Source organism: Mustela nigripes, chromosome 12 (genome assembly GCF_022355385.1).
Source record: "Mustela nigripes isolate SB6536 chromosome 12, MUSNIG.SB6536, whole genome shotgun sequence".
In the NCBI taxonomy this organism is placed as follows: Eukaryota; Metazoa; Chordata; class Mammalia; order Carnivora; family Mustelidae; genus Mustela; species Mustela nigripes.
The window spans coordinates 94,693,365-94,711,303 of record NC_081568.1 but is presented as its reverse complement, the minus strand read 5'-3'; the positions used below and the strand labels follow the sequence as shown (position 1 = coordinate 94,711,303).

General features: G+C 41.4%; 1 protein-coding gene across 9 annotated transcripts in view; it reads right to left on the bottom strand.

Moving 5' to 3' along the window:
- The window catches only part of MAST4 (microtubule associated serine/threonine kinase family member 4), a 554,271-nt gene that overhangs the window by 161,269 nt on the left and 375,063 nt on the right, over window positions 1-17,939 (bottom strand). For 2 of the 9 annotated variants that reach the window (XM_059417996.1, XM_059417998.1), the window contains exon 1: window positions 5,697-6,124. The exons of the other annotated variants lie outside the window; for them this stretch is intronic. In XM_059417996.1, coding sequence (XP_059273979.1) covers window positions 5,697-5,788 — 92 coding nt within the window. In that variant the 5' untranslated portion in view covers window positions 5,789-6,124. Of the gene's footprint in view, window positions 1-5,696; window positions 6,125-17,939 lie in introns of those variants that run through there. 9 annotated transcript variants of the gene reach the window in all.

Sequence of the window (17,939 nt, the reverse complement as noted above, 5' to 3'; positions counted from 1 at the left end):
CAATAATGTATTAATTGGTTTCCAGGTATCTCCCTTCCCTCCCAGAACTAAAAGCCCTAGTGCAGCCAGACATACCTTCTCCCTTTGGGTAAACACCAAGAAAGTGCCCACAAATATCAAGGGCCTCAACTCTCATTCTTGGCCTCATCGCCCACTACCCATCCCCTCGTTGTAATGATAGAAATAGTGTGAATACTTACGATTTACAGAGTTTTTATGTGCTCGTTGTTGCCTTAGGCGTTTTACACATATGAACATATTTTACTCTTTGTAACAATCCTGTAAGTAATTTACTTGTCCCTTTTTATAGATGGAGCAACTGAAGTCTAACAAACTTCCCCGATCTCATTCAAACCCAGGGCAACTGGCTTTAGGTCAACCCTCTTCACCATCGTGGTATATTATACTGCCTCTTCAAACTTCCTGCATCAGCAATACTGGGTTATGCTTCAAGTTTTTTATGCTCCAGCAACACTGAGCTATGTGTAGTCCCTTGAACTCTGCTGTTAGGGTCACTATGCCTTTGTACACACCATTTCTTTTGCCCTTTGGGAGGCCCTGTCCTTCTGTCTGATAAATACCAAACTATCCTTTCAAAACTCCCTGAGGTCTTGCCTTTTCTACGTGGTCTTTTGGCTCCTTGAGACCAAAGCCTGGCCTACCCAGTGACCACTCCTGAAGCTTACAGGTACCTTACAAATACGTCTCTATTGCCCTGGTTTGCAATGATTCATTCCCATGTCTTCACTGAGGGCAATCCCATGACTCACCTCTGGGCCACAGTGCTCAGGCTCACAACAGATGCTCAATAAATGTGTTTTAACTGGACTTTCCATAGGAGGGTTGAGTACAAATGCCATAATACCCAACGTGTCAGGACAAGAGACAAATGTATTCTCCATTCTTTTTAAAAGACACGCATTCACGAGCAAAACAAAAACTCATGCAACACTACAGATGTTTTTGAAGAGGATGCAGCATACCTAAAGATTTGATACATTCTGACCATTGCAGCAGTGAGTTTAAGATCCCTGAGTATCCCTGTTATTCAAGGCAACCGCTGAGTAATAGGGATTCAGAAACACACACACACACACACACACACACAACCCCCAAACCAACTTTTATCCCATGGGCTCCCAGCAAACCACATTAGGAAAATTGCTCCAACTGATGAATCGAGTCACAAGCTGCCCACTGGCGTGGAGAATGGTGCTTGATTTAGTTGTCACCAAGATTTGGATATTGTCACATACACTCACTCAATGAAAGTCCGACAGATTTCTGACCAATGAGGTTGAAAACCAAACATCTTCTAGAATCTCTAAATTGTGTTTTAGCAACACTAAAGTTGCACCTCAAAACTGAGCAGCGATATTTATAGACCAACAGTAGTCCTTTCCTTACATATGTGATATAAGTAATAAAGAAGCTTAAAGAAAGGAGAGAAGCTTGATCTTCTTCCCTCCCTCCACAAAGTTTTTAATCCAAAGGGAGAAAAATGTTATAAAGCTCAGGGGTAACATACAGCAGCCCGGGATTTCTGTCTCCCGAAGCAGCAGGTGAATGGCTCTACTCAGTTGACCTTGTGGAAAGAATCGAGGGGCAGAGGAGATAAAGCCAGGCATAAAAAAACAAAAACCAAAAATCTGTTTCCTGTTCAAGAGGAGTGATAAGATGGGATATCTCTGCCTTCTACCTGATCTAAGCAAGGAAAACTCCAAGTTTCTCACTTTGGTAGTTCACCTTATTCACAGAAGACATGCTTCAAAACCCCCAGTAGATGCCTAAAACTGCAGACAGTATTTAGCACTATATATCCACTATGCTTTTTCCTATACATAGATATGGATGATAAAATGTAATTCATAAACTGGGCACAGTAAGAGATGAATAGTAACTAATAATAAAATAGATTATAACAACATACTAAAAAGCAGTTAGGTGAATATGGCCTCTCTCTGCCTCTTGTGATGATGTGAGATAAAATGTGTGTGTGATGAGATGCAGCGCAGTGAATGACGTAGGCGCTGTGACCTGGTCTCAGGCCACTATCATTGGCTTCTGGACTGTGGCTGACCCCAGATAACGGGGACTGCAGAAAGTGAAATCAGAGATGGGTGGGGGACTACTGAATTCAGGATTCTGTTAGCTGAAGGTTTTCTGTAGGTATCTTTCATTGAGTTGATGAAATTCCCCTCTGTGCTTGGTGTTCTGAGAGTTTTTGTCATGAGTGAGTACTGGATTCTGTGGAGTACTTTTGCCCCATATACTAACCTGATCATGTGATAATCCTTACTTAGCTTATTATTGGGACAGATTATATTGATTGATTGTCTAGTGCTGAACCATCTTCGCATACCTGGGATAAACTGATCATGATGTCTGTTTTCATTCACTGCTGGATTTGATTTGTTAATAATTAGTTGACAGAACATTTGACGTTTTCTTCCATGCAAATATTCCCTAGAAGTATAAGCTTTAAGACTGTGTCACTTAAACTCATTCATGAAATTTAAATGACAGCAAGGCAAGAGAAAGGGTATTTTGAAAGGTTTAAGACTTTATAGAGTATTGATAGATGTTTTCCTAAAATTAAAAGAAGAAAATTTCCCTTTAAATAAAGAATATATGATTAAAAAAATAAATAAATAAACTGTTTCCAATGGAATGTGTAAGTTTTCCAGCAAAACATCGGACCGAGTCAGTGTGCCTCCAGCCAACCTCTTGTCTGCAACAGTCAAGACAAAAAACAATGAAGGGAACAGTAAATTGCCTTTGGGATACAGAACAAGGATTGTCATCAGTTCAATACTGTGTAAAAATCTAGGCCTGAGATCAGGTCTCTATGATCAGATTGTCTCTCTAAGAACCCAGAGAGTTAAAAGGTATAGGCCCACGAAGGCCCAGTTGGAAAAGAAACTTTCAAAGTTTTCCTGTAACAGAGCAAGGCAACAAACCAGTACCATGCTGAACTGGCAAGGCAAATGCAATGGAACCAACCAAAAGGGCTTCCATGATGAAAATGTCTACCATAATACAGACTTAAGGGAAGAATGTGAAACCCTTCCATCTCTCCTTTTTGTCTAAATGGTACATATATCCTACCACAAAAAGCTCTGAAATGTTCATTCACATGTTCAAGGCGGGATTTACTCTTTGAAGGATGCATGAAGCTGATATTAAAGAAAAGGTTAAGATGGAAGTCCTCTAAATTACAATGTGAATCAGAACAAATGGCTAGGAAAAAAAAAAAAAAAGGAAAATGAATGATCTGATGGACAAAGTCAGCAAGTATGCAGAGAAGAAGCTGGGCTTGGGCAGGAGAGATATTCCCAGGGCTAGGGCTCACGCACCTGAGGGTGCAGGATAGGTGTCCTCACCTGGACACTGGGTACAGTCACAATGAGACTGGCAAAAGGACAACTTGAGGATGGCAAGGTCCTTTCGAAAGGACAGACTTAGGGAACTTGATCAGCCAGGTGCGGAATGGGGTTAAAGTGGCAGTTGGAGGAGGAGACAGCATTTAGAGCAGTGAAGGGAGGTCACAGAATGGGAAGAGTCCCACTGTAAGCATATGCTACACGCCCTCAGAGAAGGACACAGAACCGGAATTGATCACTGTATAATAAGAGAATGCAACAGCTACATACACCGCCCTGGACAGGAAGACAGTTGTCCTTCAAGTTTCCAGATCTCCATAATAAATATAAAGCAGTGCTGGTTCTTTGAGACCTATAATAAGCAGATGTGCATAGAGATGATCTTCAGGAAACCTATCTCCAAACTCTAAGAATCCTGGAAATCCCCAGTCACAAAGGCTGGGACAACCTCCACTAATAGAAGGGAGGGAAGAAAATCCATCCCCTTTTCTGTTTCACTGAACTGGAAAAAAACCGGGTCTATGACTTGGGGAATGGGGAAAGGCCTCCCACACTCTTCCACTTTGCTGGGAAGAGCCTAAGTTACTTCAGTTCCTAAGAAGGAACTTGGGACTCGGGCTCTGTGCCAGTGTGAGTGGTCTGAATTGCAGTGTTCTGGATTGGAATGCCCTGGGCTGGAAAGTCAGGGTCACACTAGCCTGAGAATTCTCTCAGTAATATTATCAACAGGTAGACAGGGCAAAGAAAGGCTCCAAGCCTTTCGGTGGAGAAACACAGGTGTAACGCCAGAGCAGGCCGATCTCTTTGCGAAGTGGCCCCAACTGGGAGTAGAGACCTCATCATAGCCAGGACTACACGACTCAAATATTTAGGGGCCCCTGACAAACTTGAAAGGCAAGACGTTATAGGATGTACTGCCACGAAAGTTGTGGTCTTATTCATAGATAGCATTATCTCTTTAGCTAATTAGCTGCATTTATTTTGCTGGTCAGGTATGGATGACACATCTTGAATAAAAATGACCAACACCAAAACATCAGGTCTCTAAACACACAGAGCAGAACAAGAAAAGCCTAGTTAACCTTACTTAAATCGAAACTCTAACATGGTGTCGCTGGACCAATGTTGTTCAAGTTGTATTAAAGGTAAGTGTGACTTTAAAGTATACTCAGGATCAGACAAAGGGGTGTGTGTGTGTGTGTGTTATAGGTGTATATTTGCATGTGAGCCTACAAATAGGGCACATCAGAATATTCCGGGATGCGCTGAAATCTATGAAACACCAAGGGAAGTTTCGGAAGGAAAATTTACTGAGTTTTCCAAAGTATGAGCTATCTGCACTCCTGCTCCACAAAGTTATAGGCAAAACAAAGAGAATACACCATTTTCTGGTGTTCTTTCAACCCTGGAGCACAGAGATTATGAAGCTCCCAATCTGATAGGCAGTATCCTGTTTATGTGAGCACACCATTGCTCTTAAACGTGCTCGTGGGGACGTAAGAGTCAAGTTGCAAAGAAAAATGAAGAACCTAGGGTTAGGCAACTCAGAAGGCAGGCCCCTCTAAAACCACCATAATGCCACCTTTCTGTGCTGGACACAATGGGGAGAGAAGAGAAACACTCCCCTTCAAAATCCTATTCTCTCAATCTGAGTGTCAGCAGCTAACTCTGAACTGCCTTTCACTTTTGCCACCAGCTTCAACCAGATTTTAAAATTCTCTTGTCCTCCACCTATTCTGTCAAATACCTTTAAAAAATGAAAAGGCCAGCCTGTATTAGGAATAAATGTCAGCAAACCAGTAAAAAAAAAAAAAAAGTCAAAGTTATGCAGACCTGTCTCTTTTAAGCAGACAATTAGAAACAGGCTAACTGGAGCTATCTTTGCATTGCACATCTGCATCTTATAAAGGTCAAATATTTAATAGGAAGGAACATCTGAAAGGCTCTACAAAGGGAAGCAGAAGCCTCCAGTGCCTGAGTGAGGGAAAGGGATGGATCTGATCAGATCAGAGACAGACAAAGTATCTCTCCTCCTCCCTTTCACTCCCCCCTCCACTCACTCTACTCACACCCTTCTCACCCACATTTCAAAAGAACAACTGGAAAAGCACCGGCAAGTAGGATTCCGCAGGAAATCGGCGAGGAAGACAGACAGAACACCTGAAACAGGGCCCCCCTGGCAGGGGAGAAACTTTTCGAACTGTCGCCCAGGAAACAAAACCCCAGCTGCTAAGGGGCTTGGGCAGCGTGGCTGCCGCCAAAGCCAACACGTTCCCTCTCCAGGCAAAGTATCGCCGCGTTGTTGTTTTTTACCTTTGTGTTCGCCGAAGCCTGTTCCCACTCCTCAAATGAGGCAAAGTAAAGTTTGAGAGCACAGTCCAAAAATTGGGGTCAGACATATCCATTTCTTTCTCTCTTCAATTCACTGCGGGTTCAAGGCCATAAGGCCAAACCAGGGAGGGGACGGTAAAATGGAAAAATAAAATATAATAAAAGACGAAAAAAAAAAGAAGAAGAAGAAGAAGAAAAATATCCCAATTATCTACTCGCTTCCTCCAGAGGAAACGTGCTGTGAACTGTGATCTCAAGAACTTGGAGCCCGTCTGAAAAGTACCCGTCCTAGCCTTTAATTAACGCACAGCCATTTCTCCCAGGTTCAGGAAACTTATTTCCTCCTGGGTTTGCCCTCTCCTGGCCGGCCCTGGGCAGCTATAAACAGTAATTACAAGAGTGGGGCCGTGCGTTCTGCACAAAATGCTGTCTGTGTGTGATTCAGTCCAAGGTACTTTGTCATCTGTTTGGCAGATACCATTTGCAGCTCCTGCGGGGGGGTGTTGTGGGGGGGGCGGGATGACTATTTTAAGTCTCTGGTTCCGGGAGGCTGTTGCTTATCAGCAAACCATTCAACATCCGAACATGCCCAGTGCCGAGTTTCCTTTTGGTATCTGCATACAAGGAAAAGAACTGAAATACAAAAAGCGCCTCTTCTCCCCCTTTGCAAAAGAAAAAAAAAAGAAAAAAAAAGAAAAAAAAAAGGAAACTTACAGGCACTTTTAGAAAACTGGCCTATAGGCGGACTAGAACAGGACACCTTTGTGCGGCCCCGGCGGCCGGGCGCTGGTTGCGGAGGGGAGGAGGCTCCCCACCCCGCAGACACTCCCCCGGGAGCGGGGCCTCATGGGAAAGGGGGCCGGCGGGGGTGGGAGGTGGGGGCTCCGGTGCGCGAGCCCCGGAGCAGCCCCGACCCCAGCATCCTCTGCCCCGCGCGCGCCGCGCCCCGCGCCCCCAGCTCGCGGCCCCAGATGGATCATTCCCCCCCAAATAAATAAACAAATCCAGCCGCGGCCAGCACCCGGGGAGGCGAGCGTGGCGCACACCTGAAGGCTGGTCTGTGATTCACGGCAGAATGGATCACCACGAAAACACTCCTAGGAAGTGAGTAATTACTCTTTACCCGGACGCCGTTTGCAGGAAAAGCACGCCGATGGGATGCCACACTCGCCCAAAAACCTCAGTCAACTATATTTATGAGTTTACATTCATTTGATGAATTACGACAGGCACACCTGTTTGGCTTCGTGGACGGGCAGACACCGCCAGGGAATGGGGAGCTACTACCTGCGAAGACACTACTTGGCATTTATTTAACAAATGCTCGATTATTTCCCTTCCACGTGTGTTCAGACTTGAGGGAGTGAAAGGCAAGGTTGAATCCATGTTTCTGTCGTTCATCTTGGAGAAAGGCATGGAATTCAAATAACTTCCCAAACTGACAAATGCTTGTGTGAAAGTCTATGAAGGAAAAAAAAAATTAGAATTTAAATTACCTGCCTTAAATCTGGCATTACAGCTACTAAATTTCACAAGAGTTTAATAAAAAAAAAAAAAAAAAAAAAAAGACTCATAAGAAATGGTTTAGTTCACCTACTAAATACTGGAAACAAACTTGCTTACAGAAATAAGAAAGTGGAGGGGAGGTCAGCTGACAAAGGGAGGGGTAAACAAAGAACAGAAGTGTACTTTGGGATCCTCTCTAATTCTTAGGACTCCCTAAATATTTTCACCCCAAGGACTCTAGGAATTTCTGATCATCATTATTTTACAAGTCCTTATTACACATTACCTCCTGAAATTCTCACTGAGCCTCCTCGGATCCTTGGTATCTACTAAGACAAAAGCGGCAATTTTTCCTCAATTTAACAAGTGCCAAAATATACTTCACAAGACACTAAGGAACTTGTTTTTCAGTATGTTTTGTTCCATACTAAGCCATCTCTCCTCCACCCCCCCCTTTTTTTTAAGTTCTTAAAAAGGTATTTTTTAAAGGCTGATAGAAAGACAGTACTACCCATGTTCCAGCGCTGTTTGTCAACCTCATTCCTTGGACATGTGAGGGTGCATAATTCTTTGTTCTGGGGGTTGTCTTGTACATTGGAGGACCTTTAGCAGCACGCCTGACCTCTACCCATTAGATGCCAGTTTTGACAATCAAATATGTCTACAGACATTGCCAAGTATTTCTTAGGGGGCAAAATCACCCCCTGGCTGAGAACCACTACTGCCTTAAATAAAGCCTCCCTCTGAGAAAGGGAGCGCAGAGCATTGGTGAAGAGCAAAAAACTTGGGTCTGAATTCTGGATCCAATATTTAACTATGAATTAAGACAAGTCACTTAATCTCTGTCCATTTCCCCATTTTGGGGGGGGCACATGATAGGACAAACTTTTAAGAGATCAACATACATAAGTGAGATGACATATATAAGCCCCTATAAGCAGTGCTGAGAACACACTGCACATAATGTCAGCAGTACACAGAAGTTAAAAGAATGCAATGCTGAGGGGTGTAGGAATAGAGCAGAGGACACTGCACACCGTGTCCTCTACTTTCATGGTGGCCAGAATATGCCTCCACTGAGGTGTAAATAAACTGTTTACTGCTGTCTTCCCTACTAGTCTGTAAGTTCCTCAAGGTTGTGGTCATGTTTTACTGATTTCTCTGTTTCCAAGATCTGACAGTTCCCGATTTATCTAAGCAGTGAGTAAATACTTTTGAATGGAGATGCTTCAGATACTTGAGCTTCCCTCAAATTGCCCTAAAATTATCGGTCTTAGCAGGTCAACTGACTTTTGTCAAAGAATCTTAACTTCTTATGAATCCCATGAACATAGTTTTAATTTCTAAAGAATTTCTCCCATTGACTAATTTTTATCTACACTCTGTAACTGAAAACAAAAGTCCTGTAATTCCTCACATCGCAACCAAAACTAAGAGAAACCCTCTCTGTATCCCGCCCACTACCTGCATCTCCAAAGATAAGCCCAGGGAATTTTGTGTGCCGAGTTAATAGGTACTCGAGTTTAAGAAGGAAAATTACATCGTAGATACCTCCCCGAGAAGGACCCTCAGAAGGTGAAAGGAGACATGAAAGTGTGCTATCTGCATCACATGGTGAAGAAACTGTGTTCCAAGTGCAGAAAGAGAAAATTTGGGAAGCTTGACAGTGGTCTTTGAATACTGAAATAACTATTATGTGGAAGAGCCTTCGGATCCAAAGATGAAAAGGGCTGATAGGTCAAGAGAGGATGTCCTATAAAAGTGTCTGAGTAGAGGTAACTTGAAGGAGATGCAGTGCAAAGAATTCAAGTTCTGGATGGTTCCAAGAACTAATGACTCTAGCTCCCAAATCCTATATTCTGTTTCTTCTGGAAAAGCCCTTTTATTGGGGCAATACCCATTAACAATGATAACTAAAATGGGTAAATGAGTACATAAAACATTTTTTCTTCTTTTGATTGAATGATACATATCCTAGTCTGGGAGCAGATGTCATTACAGCCTCCACTCTGTACATACTGGGTAATCCATCCTGCAGATTTTCAAAGGGATGGGTAAAAAAACATTTTTTTTTTAAACTACGTATACTTAAACATGTGTTTTGCACTTAGGTGGCTTGGGAAAATTGGGGTTGTATCCAAAATGAAAAAAATAAAAATAGGTAAAGTACATGAGGGGCCAGAAATGAACTACTTAACACAGTGAAAGTGGCTGATACATTCCCACATTCATTTAAGATAAGAGTAGGTGTGACACTCAAGTGTAACTTGTCTTCTAACCTGTTTGACTTGATTTGGGAACCTATGATTCAGAAGCTAATGCAGTTAGCAAACACAAGAATTAAAATTGTCAGAACTACTGACATTTTCCTACAGAGAAATAATTATATGGGCTACAGCTATAGTTTGGTTGCAAATACAGTGAAACTGGCTACTAAACTAAGAGGAAATTGAAATTAATGGAAATTCTTAAGACTATAACTGGTCTAAGTCAATATACAGATATTCAAGATTTTCTACTTATTGCACAATAACTGAGCCTACACAGTAATGGACAAGCTTTGTGATCCGGAATGCTCACTCATTTAATCAGATGATATTATGAGCCATTGTTTTTATAAGAAAGGTGAATGACAAAGAAAAATAAGCTTCTCACGATACTGAAATGCTGGCTTAGAATGAAATGAGTAGTTAAGAATGGGTCAAATTCTTCATTGTTCACCTCCCTCCTATATACAAAGAAGTCCCATGTTCTTTCACTTACTTGAATTCTCCTATCCACTTGGTACCCTCTGCCCCATGCCCACTCAATAGGGTTTCCTCCCATCCTCCACAGAACAGCAGATAATAATCCCTGGAGCCTTCCTTGAACTTCAACACCGTGGGAGACTAAGCTCTCTAACGCAGGTGTGCAGCCCAGGAATCCGTCAGCTCCCTGCACTGACACTCTGGCTACAAGGCCATTCCAAGGAGAAGACACCAAGAAAAGTGGTGTTGATACCGAGTTCCTAATATATTCTACCTAATCTTGGCCTCCTCTGGGGATTGTGCTATAAACTAACTCTGATTTTCATCCAACCCCGTTTTTAGAGCACCTTGAAGTGACTACTTCCCTAATACTGTCCATATGTACAGGTCTGCCTTGTTCACCTTCTAAATGCTGCCTTGCAAACTGAAGGGCAGAAGTGTGAGCAGCAAACTGACTGACCTCAATAAGCCATCCTTGTAATCATAGCACATATTAAGAAATAAAGCTTAAAGGCTGAGCTAGAGATGTGAAGAAAGTTGCATCAAAGTGGATTAGGTTGAAAGAAAACTCTACTAGTGTTATTAAACTGTTTTTTTTTTTTTGCTCACATTACTAAACTATGAAAGAAGATAAAAGAGATAAGTGAAACTTATCATGTAGGGAGAAATGTGAATGCCCAGTATCAGGAGATGGTAATAAGGAGGTTACATCATCCTTGGAATATGAAAAAATATTAAATAATATCATAAGGCAGATTCACGTTTATAGAGTGAGAAGATAAAACAGAAACACAATTAGACTGATTTCTATTTCTTAACAGGTTGAGCAGAACTGCGAGATTCCAAGGGCTGGCTTAAGGATAAGACCCGAGAGCGCAACGGGCAGGGTGGAGACTAACTAGAATGGGAAGGGAACATAACATTGTCCTCAGGTACTTCTTGGACTCTAGGAGAATCATTGGCTCAGAAATGTAGCAAATAACCAGTGACTTAAAAAAAAAACCCATGAGGAGAGAACAGATGAATATAGACCATGGAGTACTTATCCCCCACACTGGTGACTCCTTGATGGGTAGGACAGAAAAGTGGAGTAGAACATGCGTGACAACAGTCCAGCATACAGGACCGGGCTGGGTTGCACGATCACTGTTTACAAGCACGTCACCCTACCTCTCTGCCCTCTGCCTTACCAGCAAGCGAAGGTCCTGGGAGAAGCTGCACAGTCAGGCTGACAGAGCTCTACCCCTGTGACAGGAAGTGGACAGAAAAGGTCTATCACCCTTATGGGGCTGCTGCAAGGGTCATCCTATAGGAGATGACAGGGAACCAGAGATGACTGTGTCACTCCATTCTAAACCAGCTGTCTACAAGATCCGCCAATAAGTGACACAGAGTCATAGTTCGAACAGAGCTAAGCAACCCAATTTGGGAGCGGAGAACATGGCTTGGAGATCAGACTCCTCATTTCACAAATGGGAAGGCTAACTCCTGTCTTTAAGACCGAACTTCTTGCCACTTGTTCTAGGCAGCCTTCCTTTGAGGTTCCCTATCCCTGCTGTTGAGTATCCCTCTACTGGCCTCTGCTCCTGAGAACTTCTGTAGGGAAAATGTTCTCCCACAGTATCAAAATCAAAATCTGTTTGCAGCTCAATCCCCATCAGAATAAGAGCCCCTTGAGGGAAGGGCTCTTTCCTCTTCATCTTTCAATCCTCAATACAACCATTTGGATGAATGTTGAGAGAAGGGAGGAGAGGAAAAAAGATTTGCTCAGGGTTAAAATGATACTTGACAGCAAAGTCAGTCTCCTGACATTTTGGGACTCAGTTTGTACATTAAATTTTGTACATTTGTACATTTTGGAGACTCAGTTTGTTTTAAAAAGCTTTTTTTGATCTAGTCCTCCTAAATTTCATGACTCCATTGCTGTACCTATTAGGCAGGTCTATTGTCTCAGATTTCAAAATCTCAGAAAATAGAGACTGCGCATAAATAGTTTTATGTATGTACACATATACATGCATATAATTCGTTTATATGAAATACTAACTGCTTTTTGCTTGTAACAGTGACCCCCAGATCGTAATCATTGCATTAGTCTCTCAATCTGGAATTAACTTCAAGGACATGGAGTTTCTTGATCCAGAAGCCTGGGCCTAAGGTTCATCATTTCTTCTGCGGTTCCTGAGCATGAATTACAGTGCAATTATCACAAGTGTCAATTTGGTTTAAGTGGGTCAGGGTAGTTATATTTAGCCCTTTGGTAGCCGACACTAAGACCTGTCTGTAATGTAAGATTAAAGTTAATTTATCAGTTCTCCTTTTCTTGAATATTTTTCCAGGTCAGATATCTAAAGTTAAGGAAAATTGTGCCACTAAAATAAGAGGTAAGGTTTCCATCTAAGTACCACATAGGGAGTATATATAGACTGAGGTTAAAAACAATGTGCTTCTGCTAACAGTAAGAATTTCAGTCAATTAAGCAAGTTGATTTACATTATTCCACAAATCAGAGACTATTATTTTAGGGAAGACACAAAATATTTTAGCTAAGGAGTTCTCAGGCAAGCCTCTAGTAAGTTAGGTCATTTTCATTACCAACAAAGATTTTTATTTATTTTTTTTAAAGATTTTATTTATTTATTTGACAGACAGAGATCACAAGTAGGCAGAGAGGCAGGCAGAGAGAGAGGAGGAAGCAGACTCCCCACTGAGCCGAGAGCCTGATGTGGGGCTCGATCCCAGGACCTTGAGATCATGACCCAAGCCAAAGGCAGAGGCTTTAACCCACTGAGCCACCCAGGTGCCCCCCAACAAAGATTTTTAAAGAAACACTAATTCACAGAATAATTAATGTTTAGAATGAAAAGTGTTCAGTCTAACTATTCTTGTAGAAATGCAGTCAAAGCATCAATTAAATATTTTTACCTGTTTAAGTGGCAAAGTTGAAAAAAAAAAAAAAAGACCATCAGTGGTGTGAGAGCATGAAAATGTAAGTTCTCTCTACTAACTACTGGGAAAGCTATTTGGAGAACAAAAACACACACACATGCCCACACACACACATCCCCGACACATATATCACCTATACACAGACATACACACATAAATGTACATGTCTGCTACATATGTATACATATAATACATACATACAAATAGACATTTTAACCATAACTGACATCTTGGAACTTACACAAATACAGCCAACTGCATACATAAACATTTATGCATATGGAAATTAATCTCAGAATTCCTTATAAAAGCACAGCATGGTGACAAAAACTAATGGTACAACATGTTAACAAATGTAACTTTATTAGGGCAAATGCTAATAAATACCAAAAGAGCCATAAAATAAAATACTATGAAACCAATAAGAACAGAAAAATAGATTCCAGTGATATCCAGATTCTAATCCCTGGAGCCTGTGATATGTTACTTAATATGTCAAGAGGAATTTTGAAGATGTGATTAAATTAAGGGTCTTGAAATGGAGAGATTTTCATAAATTATGAAGGTGGGCCCTAAATGTAGTGGGACACAGAGGGAGATTCGACTGTATAAGAAGGCACAGTGACACAAGCAGGATGCTAGGCTGCTGGCTTTGAGGATGGACGAAGGAATGAAAGGAATGCGCGGAATTCAGCTCATGAAAGAAGCTGGGAAAGTCCAGAAATTTTCTACCTTACTGTTTCTGGAGGGAGCTCAGCCCTGCAGACACCTTGATTTTAGCCCAGTAAGATTGATTTCAGACTTCTGGCCATTAGAACTCTAGGAGAATAAATATATGTTGTTTGAAACCATTATAGTTTGTCATAATTTGTTGCAGTAGCCATAGGAAACCAAGACCACGTTTGTAAAGTATACATAATGGGAAACGCTCCTGAAATGTGTTTAAAAACAAAATGGAGCAGTTAGGATATAACTTGCTTATAATAGACATGAAAGTATATGAACAAAAAAGTGAACTAAACAAAGTATTTTTCATGGCCATCTGTAAGTGTGGAGTTATGGTTGATTTTATTCCTTTATACATACGTGTGTGTGTGTGTGTGTGTGTGTGTGTGTGTGTGTATTCTTTTTTACAGCAAATCCTATTATTTTTAATTAGGGGAAAAAAAAAACCTCCAATCCCAGAAGCCATGTATCTGACAGTCATTTTACCATGACCTGAAATTTCATGTTCCTGCGAATTTTAAATTACTGTGAAGTTTACAAACTTTAAATGATGTGCCTTTACTAGACATTTTCATAAAACTGGATTAGCATCTTTTGACAAAATAAAATGCAAATGTAAAAGCTCTAAAAACCTTAGAAATACTAACATTGCTTTAAAAATGAAGTCTTTCCTACTCCCGGGAATTTCAGAATATAAAAATGAAAAATAACTGCTTCTACACATAAATCCTTACCTGTCTATGGCAACTGGGCAAATGGGTATTTTCAAAACTGACTTGGTTATAAATCCATACACGGCTGTGTTTTGGGTTGAATATATATGTTGTTATTTGTAGACTGGTCAGGCTGTGCATTTTATGTGACCAATTCTGAATTCCAGAATTATTTCATTGTGCTGTATATGAAGACTTTCTTCTTTCATTGCTCAGAACATTTACTTTTTTTAAAAAAGATTTTATTTATTTGAAAGAGACAGAGAGAGTACAAGTAGGGGCTGGGGAAGATGGACAGAGGGAGAAGCAGTTCTTCACTGAACAGGGAGCCCAATGGAGGGCTTCAGCCCAGGACCCTGGGATCATGACCTGAGCTGAAGGCAGACGCTTAACTGCCTGAGCCACCCAGGCACCCCCCAAATCATTTACTTTTGATAAAGCAAGCTCCATTTTAATATTGGCCAACTAGTATGCAGTAAAAAAAAAGATGTTCTTAACTTCAAAATATTATATTATCTGTAATTTGGGATTACCTCTCCCCTCTCCCCAGCAAACACAAACTTGTTATTTCCCATGTTGCTAGATAATTTAGATTTTACTGTTTTTACTTAGCTGGATTATGAGGACTGAAAGGCACAGACCAAGTTTCTGGTACCAACCAAAGAAACATTCTTTGAACCAATGTATTGTAAGACACATCACAGAAGATACCAATATTAAAGTTAACAGTTACCAAAAAAAAACTTTCAAAAAGAAATTATTCCAGGTTTAAGAGCTATAGCAACAGTCAATCATGTCATCCAATATAGGGGCAGTTGGGTGATAGATGAGTGATCTCCACAGGTGGCTTTCAGCTCATGAAGCACATGCAGAATTATAAAGAATGCTAATACACCAATGACAAAAGGAAGTCAAGGCCAGACCAGATGACACATACACCGCAGAAATAGAAAACTCAAGAGAGTAGAAAAAAACTGACTTAAATGTAACAAAAATACACTAGTTGGGAACATAAGAAATTGAGAGAAAAGTCAATGAAGTGCTCACCATCCATAAAGTTAAAAAAACAACAACAACAACACAGATTTTCACGTTGTACGGGGCTGTCTGGTCAAGGCCTCCATTATCTCTTGCTGGGATTCAAAAAATGTCCTCCTGCTCCCCACTCCAAACTGTTCCTCCAAAACCACCGGCGCTAATGTGTGCACGGCGTTTGACCCTCCCTCTCTCCCCTGAAAGAAAATTCAGTGGTTCCCGCACTGTTCTAGCAATATTCCTTCAAGAACTGTTTCTGTCCCACCATCACTGAATTGCTGGCGTGCAGATTTGCGGAGGCTTCTCCACACCCACGGACTGAGGATTTCTGGGCATGAAGCCCAGGAATCTGCATTCCACCTAAGTGGCCAGGGGGGTGGGGGTCTTCTGCACATTAGAGTTTGAGAGGTTCTTCGTAGGAAAAAACAAAACCTCTTTAAATGGAATACTTTATAAATACAGAGCCTTACTGCTTTTGCCTCATACTTTGACACATGTCCCTTTGTGGTTTATGCTCCAATAATAAAAAAAGTATGTACTTGTCAGAAAAAGTGAATTACTTTCAGCTCCCCAGACACAGGAGCTGCTCCATACCTCACTGCCTCATTGCCTTTGCACATACTGTTCCCAGTTCCTAGAATTTCCATCTCCTCTGCCTGGAAAACTTCTGCTCATCTTTCAAGTGAGAGATGAAAGGTCACTTCCCCAGCTAAGTCAGTCTGACCTTCTCTTGAAGACATAAGAGGTTTCCCTTCTGGATCTCGAATGAACTTTATACATATACATGCCTCTTTTAGAGCATTTTCCTAGAGCACAGTTGTCTACAGGTCCAATTCTCCACAAGGCTTTAAGCACTCTGAGTACAAGGATAGTTTCTATTCATCTGTGTAGGTCTCTAAGTACATCAGAGATACCCAGCAGACTTCATGGATACTGTAAGATTTAAAACACACACACACACACACACACACCTGTTATTGCCTTTTGTCAATTGGTTGGATGGCTTTTCTTTTAAAGCACTGTCATTAAGGACAACCTTCATGATTATTAATAAAAAGAACAATGAAAATTTAAGACTGATTTTTAGGCAGATTTTAATGGCTCATTAAGAAATGAACCAAAAAAACACTATTAGCTTTTATAATCCATCACAAGTATGGCTTAAGTCAAGTGTTACCCTGCTGCCTCTGAAAAGATAACTAAAAATGCAGAGTGACATTTTTCCAAGGCTGGAAACTCAACCCTCCTGGGGACAGGATCAACATGTGTGCCCCCGCCTCCGCACACCCTCCTCGCCCACTGCAGTGAACAGATGACAATTTTGAGTACCAAGGCCAGAGTGTTCAAGGTCTGCAACCTGTTGGCCACCACCTCAGAGTCCCAGGCTCTGAGCTCTGGTATGTCAACCTCTTCAGCAAAACTCTCCCAGCCATTCAGGAGGAACGGACACAGCTGATCTGTTACTTCTCCTAGCACCTCTCCTCCTCTTTGGCAAATGCCTATTTCTACATCTTGATCTTGCTTGTATACCACAGTCAACCAATCCCATCTAGGGGTCTAAGAATTAATCTTTTTTTGTTTTGTTTTTCTTTTAGGGACAGCATGGGGGAGGGGCGGAAGGAGAGGGACAGAGAGGATCCCAAGCAAGCACCACACTCAGGGAGCAGCCTGACCCAGGGCTTGATCCTATGACCCTGAGATCACAGCCTGAGCCAATAATCAAGAGTTGGATGCTGAACCAACTGAACCACCCAGGTGTCCCTACAAATTAACATTTTTATTGATAATGTTGAAGATCTTACTATCTGGCAGGGTTTATATACGAAAGGGAATTAAAAGTTTTAGAGAAAGGTATGAGGAGGAGGTCAGAGTCCACTCATGACTGTAGGAGCGTGTTTAGTGAGTGACGTCAATCTGAATCTGGAGATGGGCTCCTCGAGAGCAATGGCCACTAAGTCAACTCCCAACCCCTCTTCACTAGAGAAAAATAGAAGTGAAGCTGTAAAACCCTGCAGTGAGAGGGTTATCAGGCCCTGATGCGGATACTACTGTATGACTTTTCACACACATGACAAAGGTTGATGGCTTACTTACTAATTATGCAGCCACCAGAAATGATCATCACAAATTATATAATAGAATAATAATACATTACATGGAAAAAAGTATTTCAGAAGTAGCCTTACTATGGTATGATTCCCATCTCACAAAGCACATATGCATACTTGAAAGGATTTGTATGTATCATGGGAAACTGGAAAGAATTCATCCTAAGTGATTTATTTTACTCTTTCATTTCTGTTATTTGTGTTTTAATATATATCAAAGCACATCATATGTGTTAACAGTATTTCCTGGTCTGTAGGTAACTTGCTTCATTATCACATCAAACTGCTTTCATGCGAACTCATCTTCCAGCTCCCCGCAAACAACACTGCTTGATGGAAAACACACAGAAAAGGTAGTAGGGCCCAGGCTGTCTCTGGTGGACACTCAGGGAGGGACAACTTCACTTGTTCAAAAATAGTGGACAATAAACTGCTGGGGGG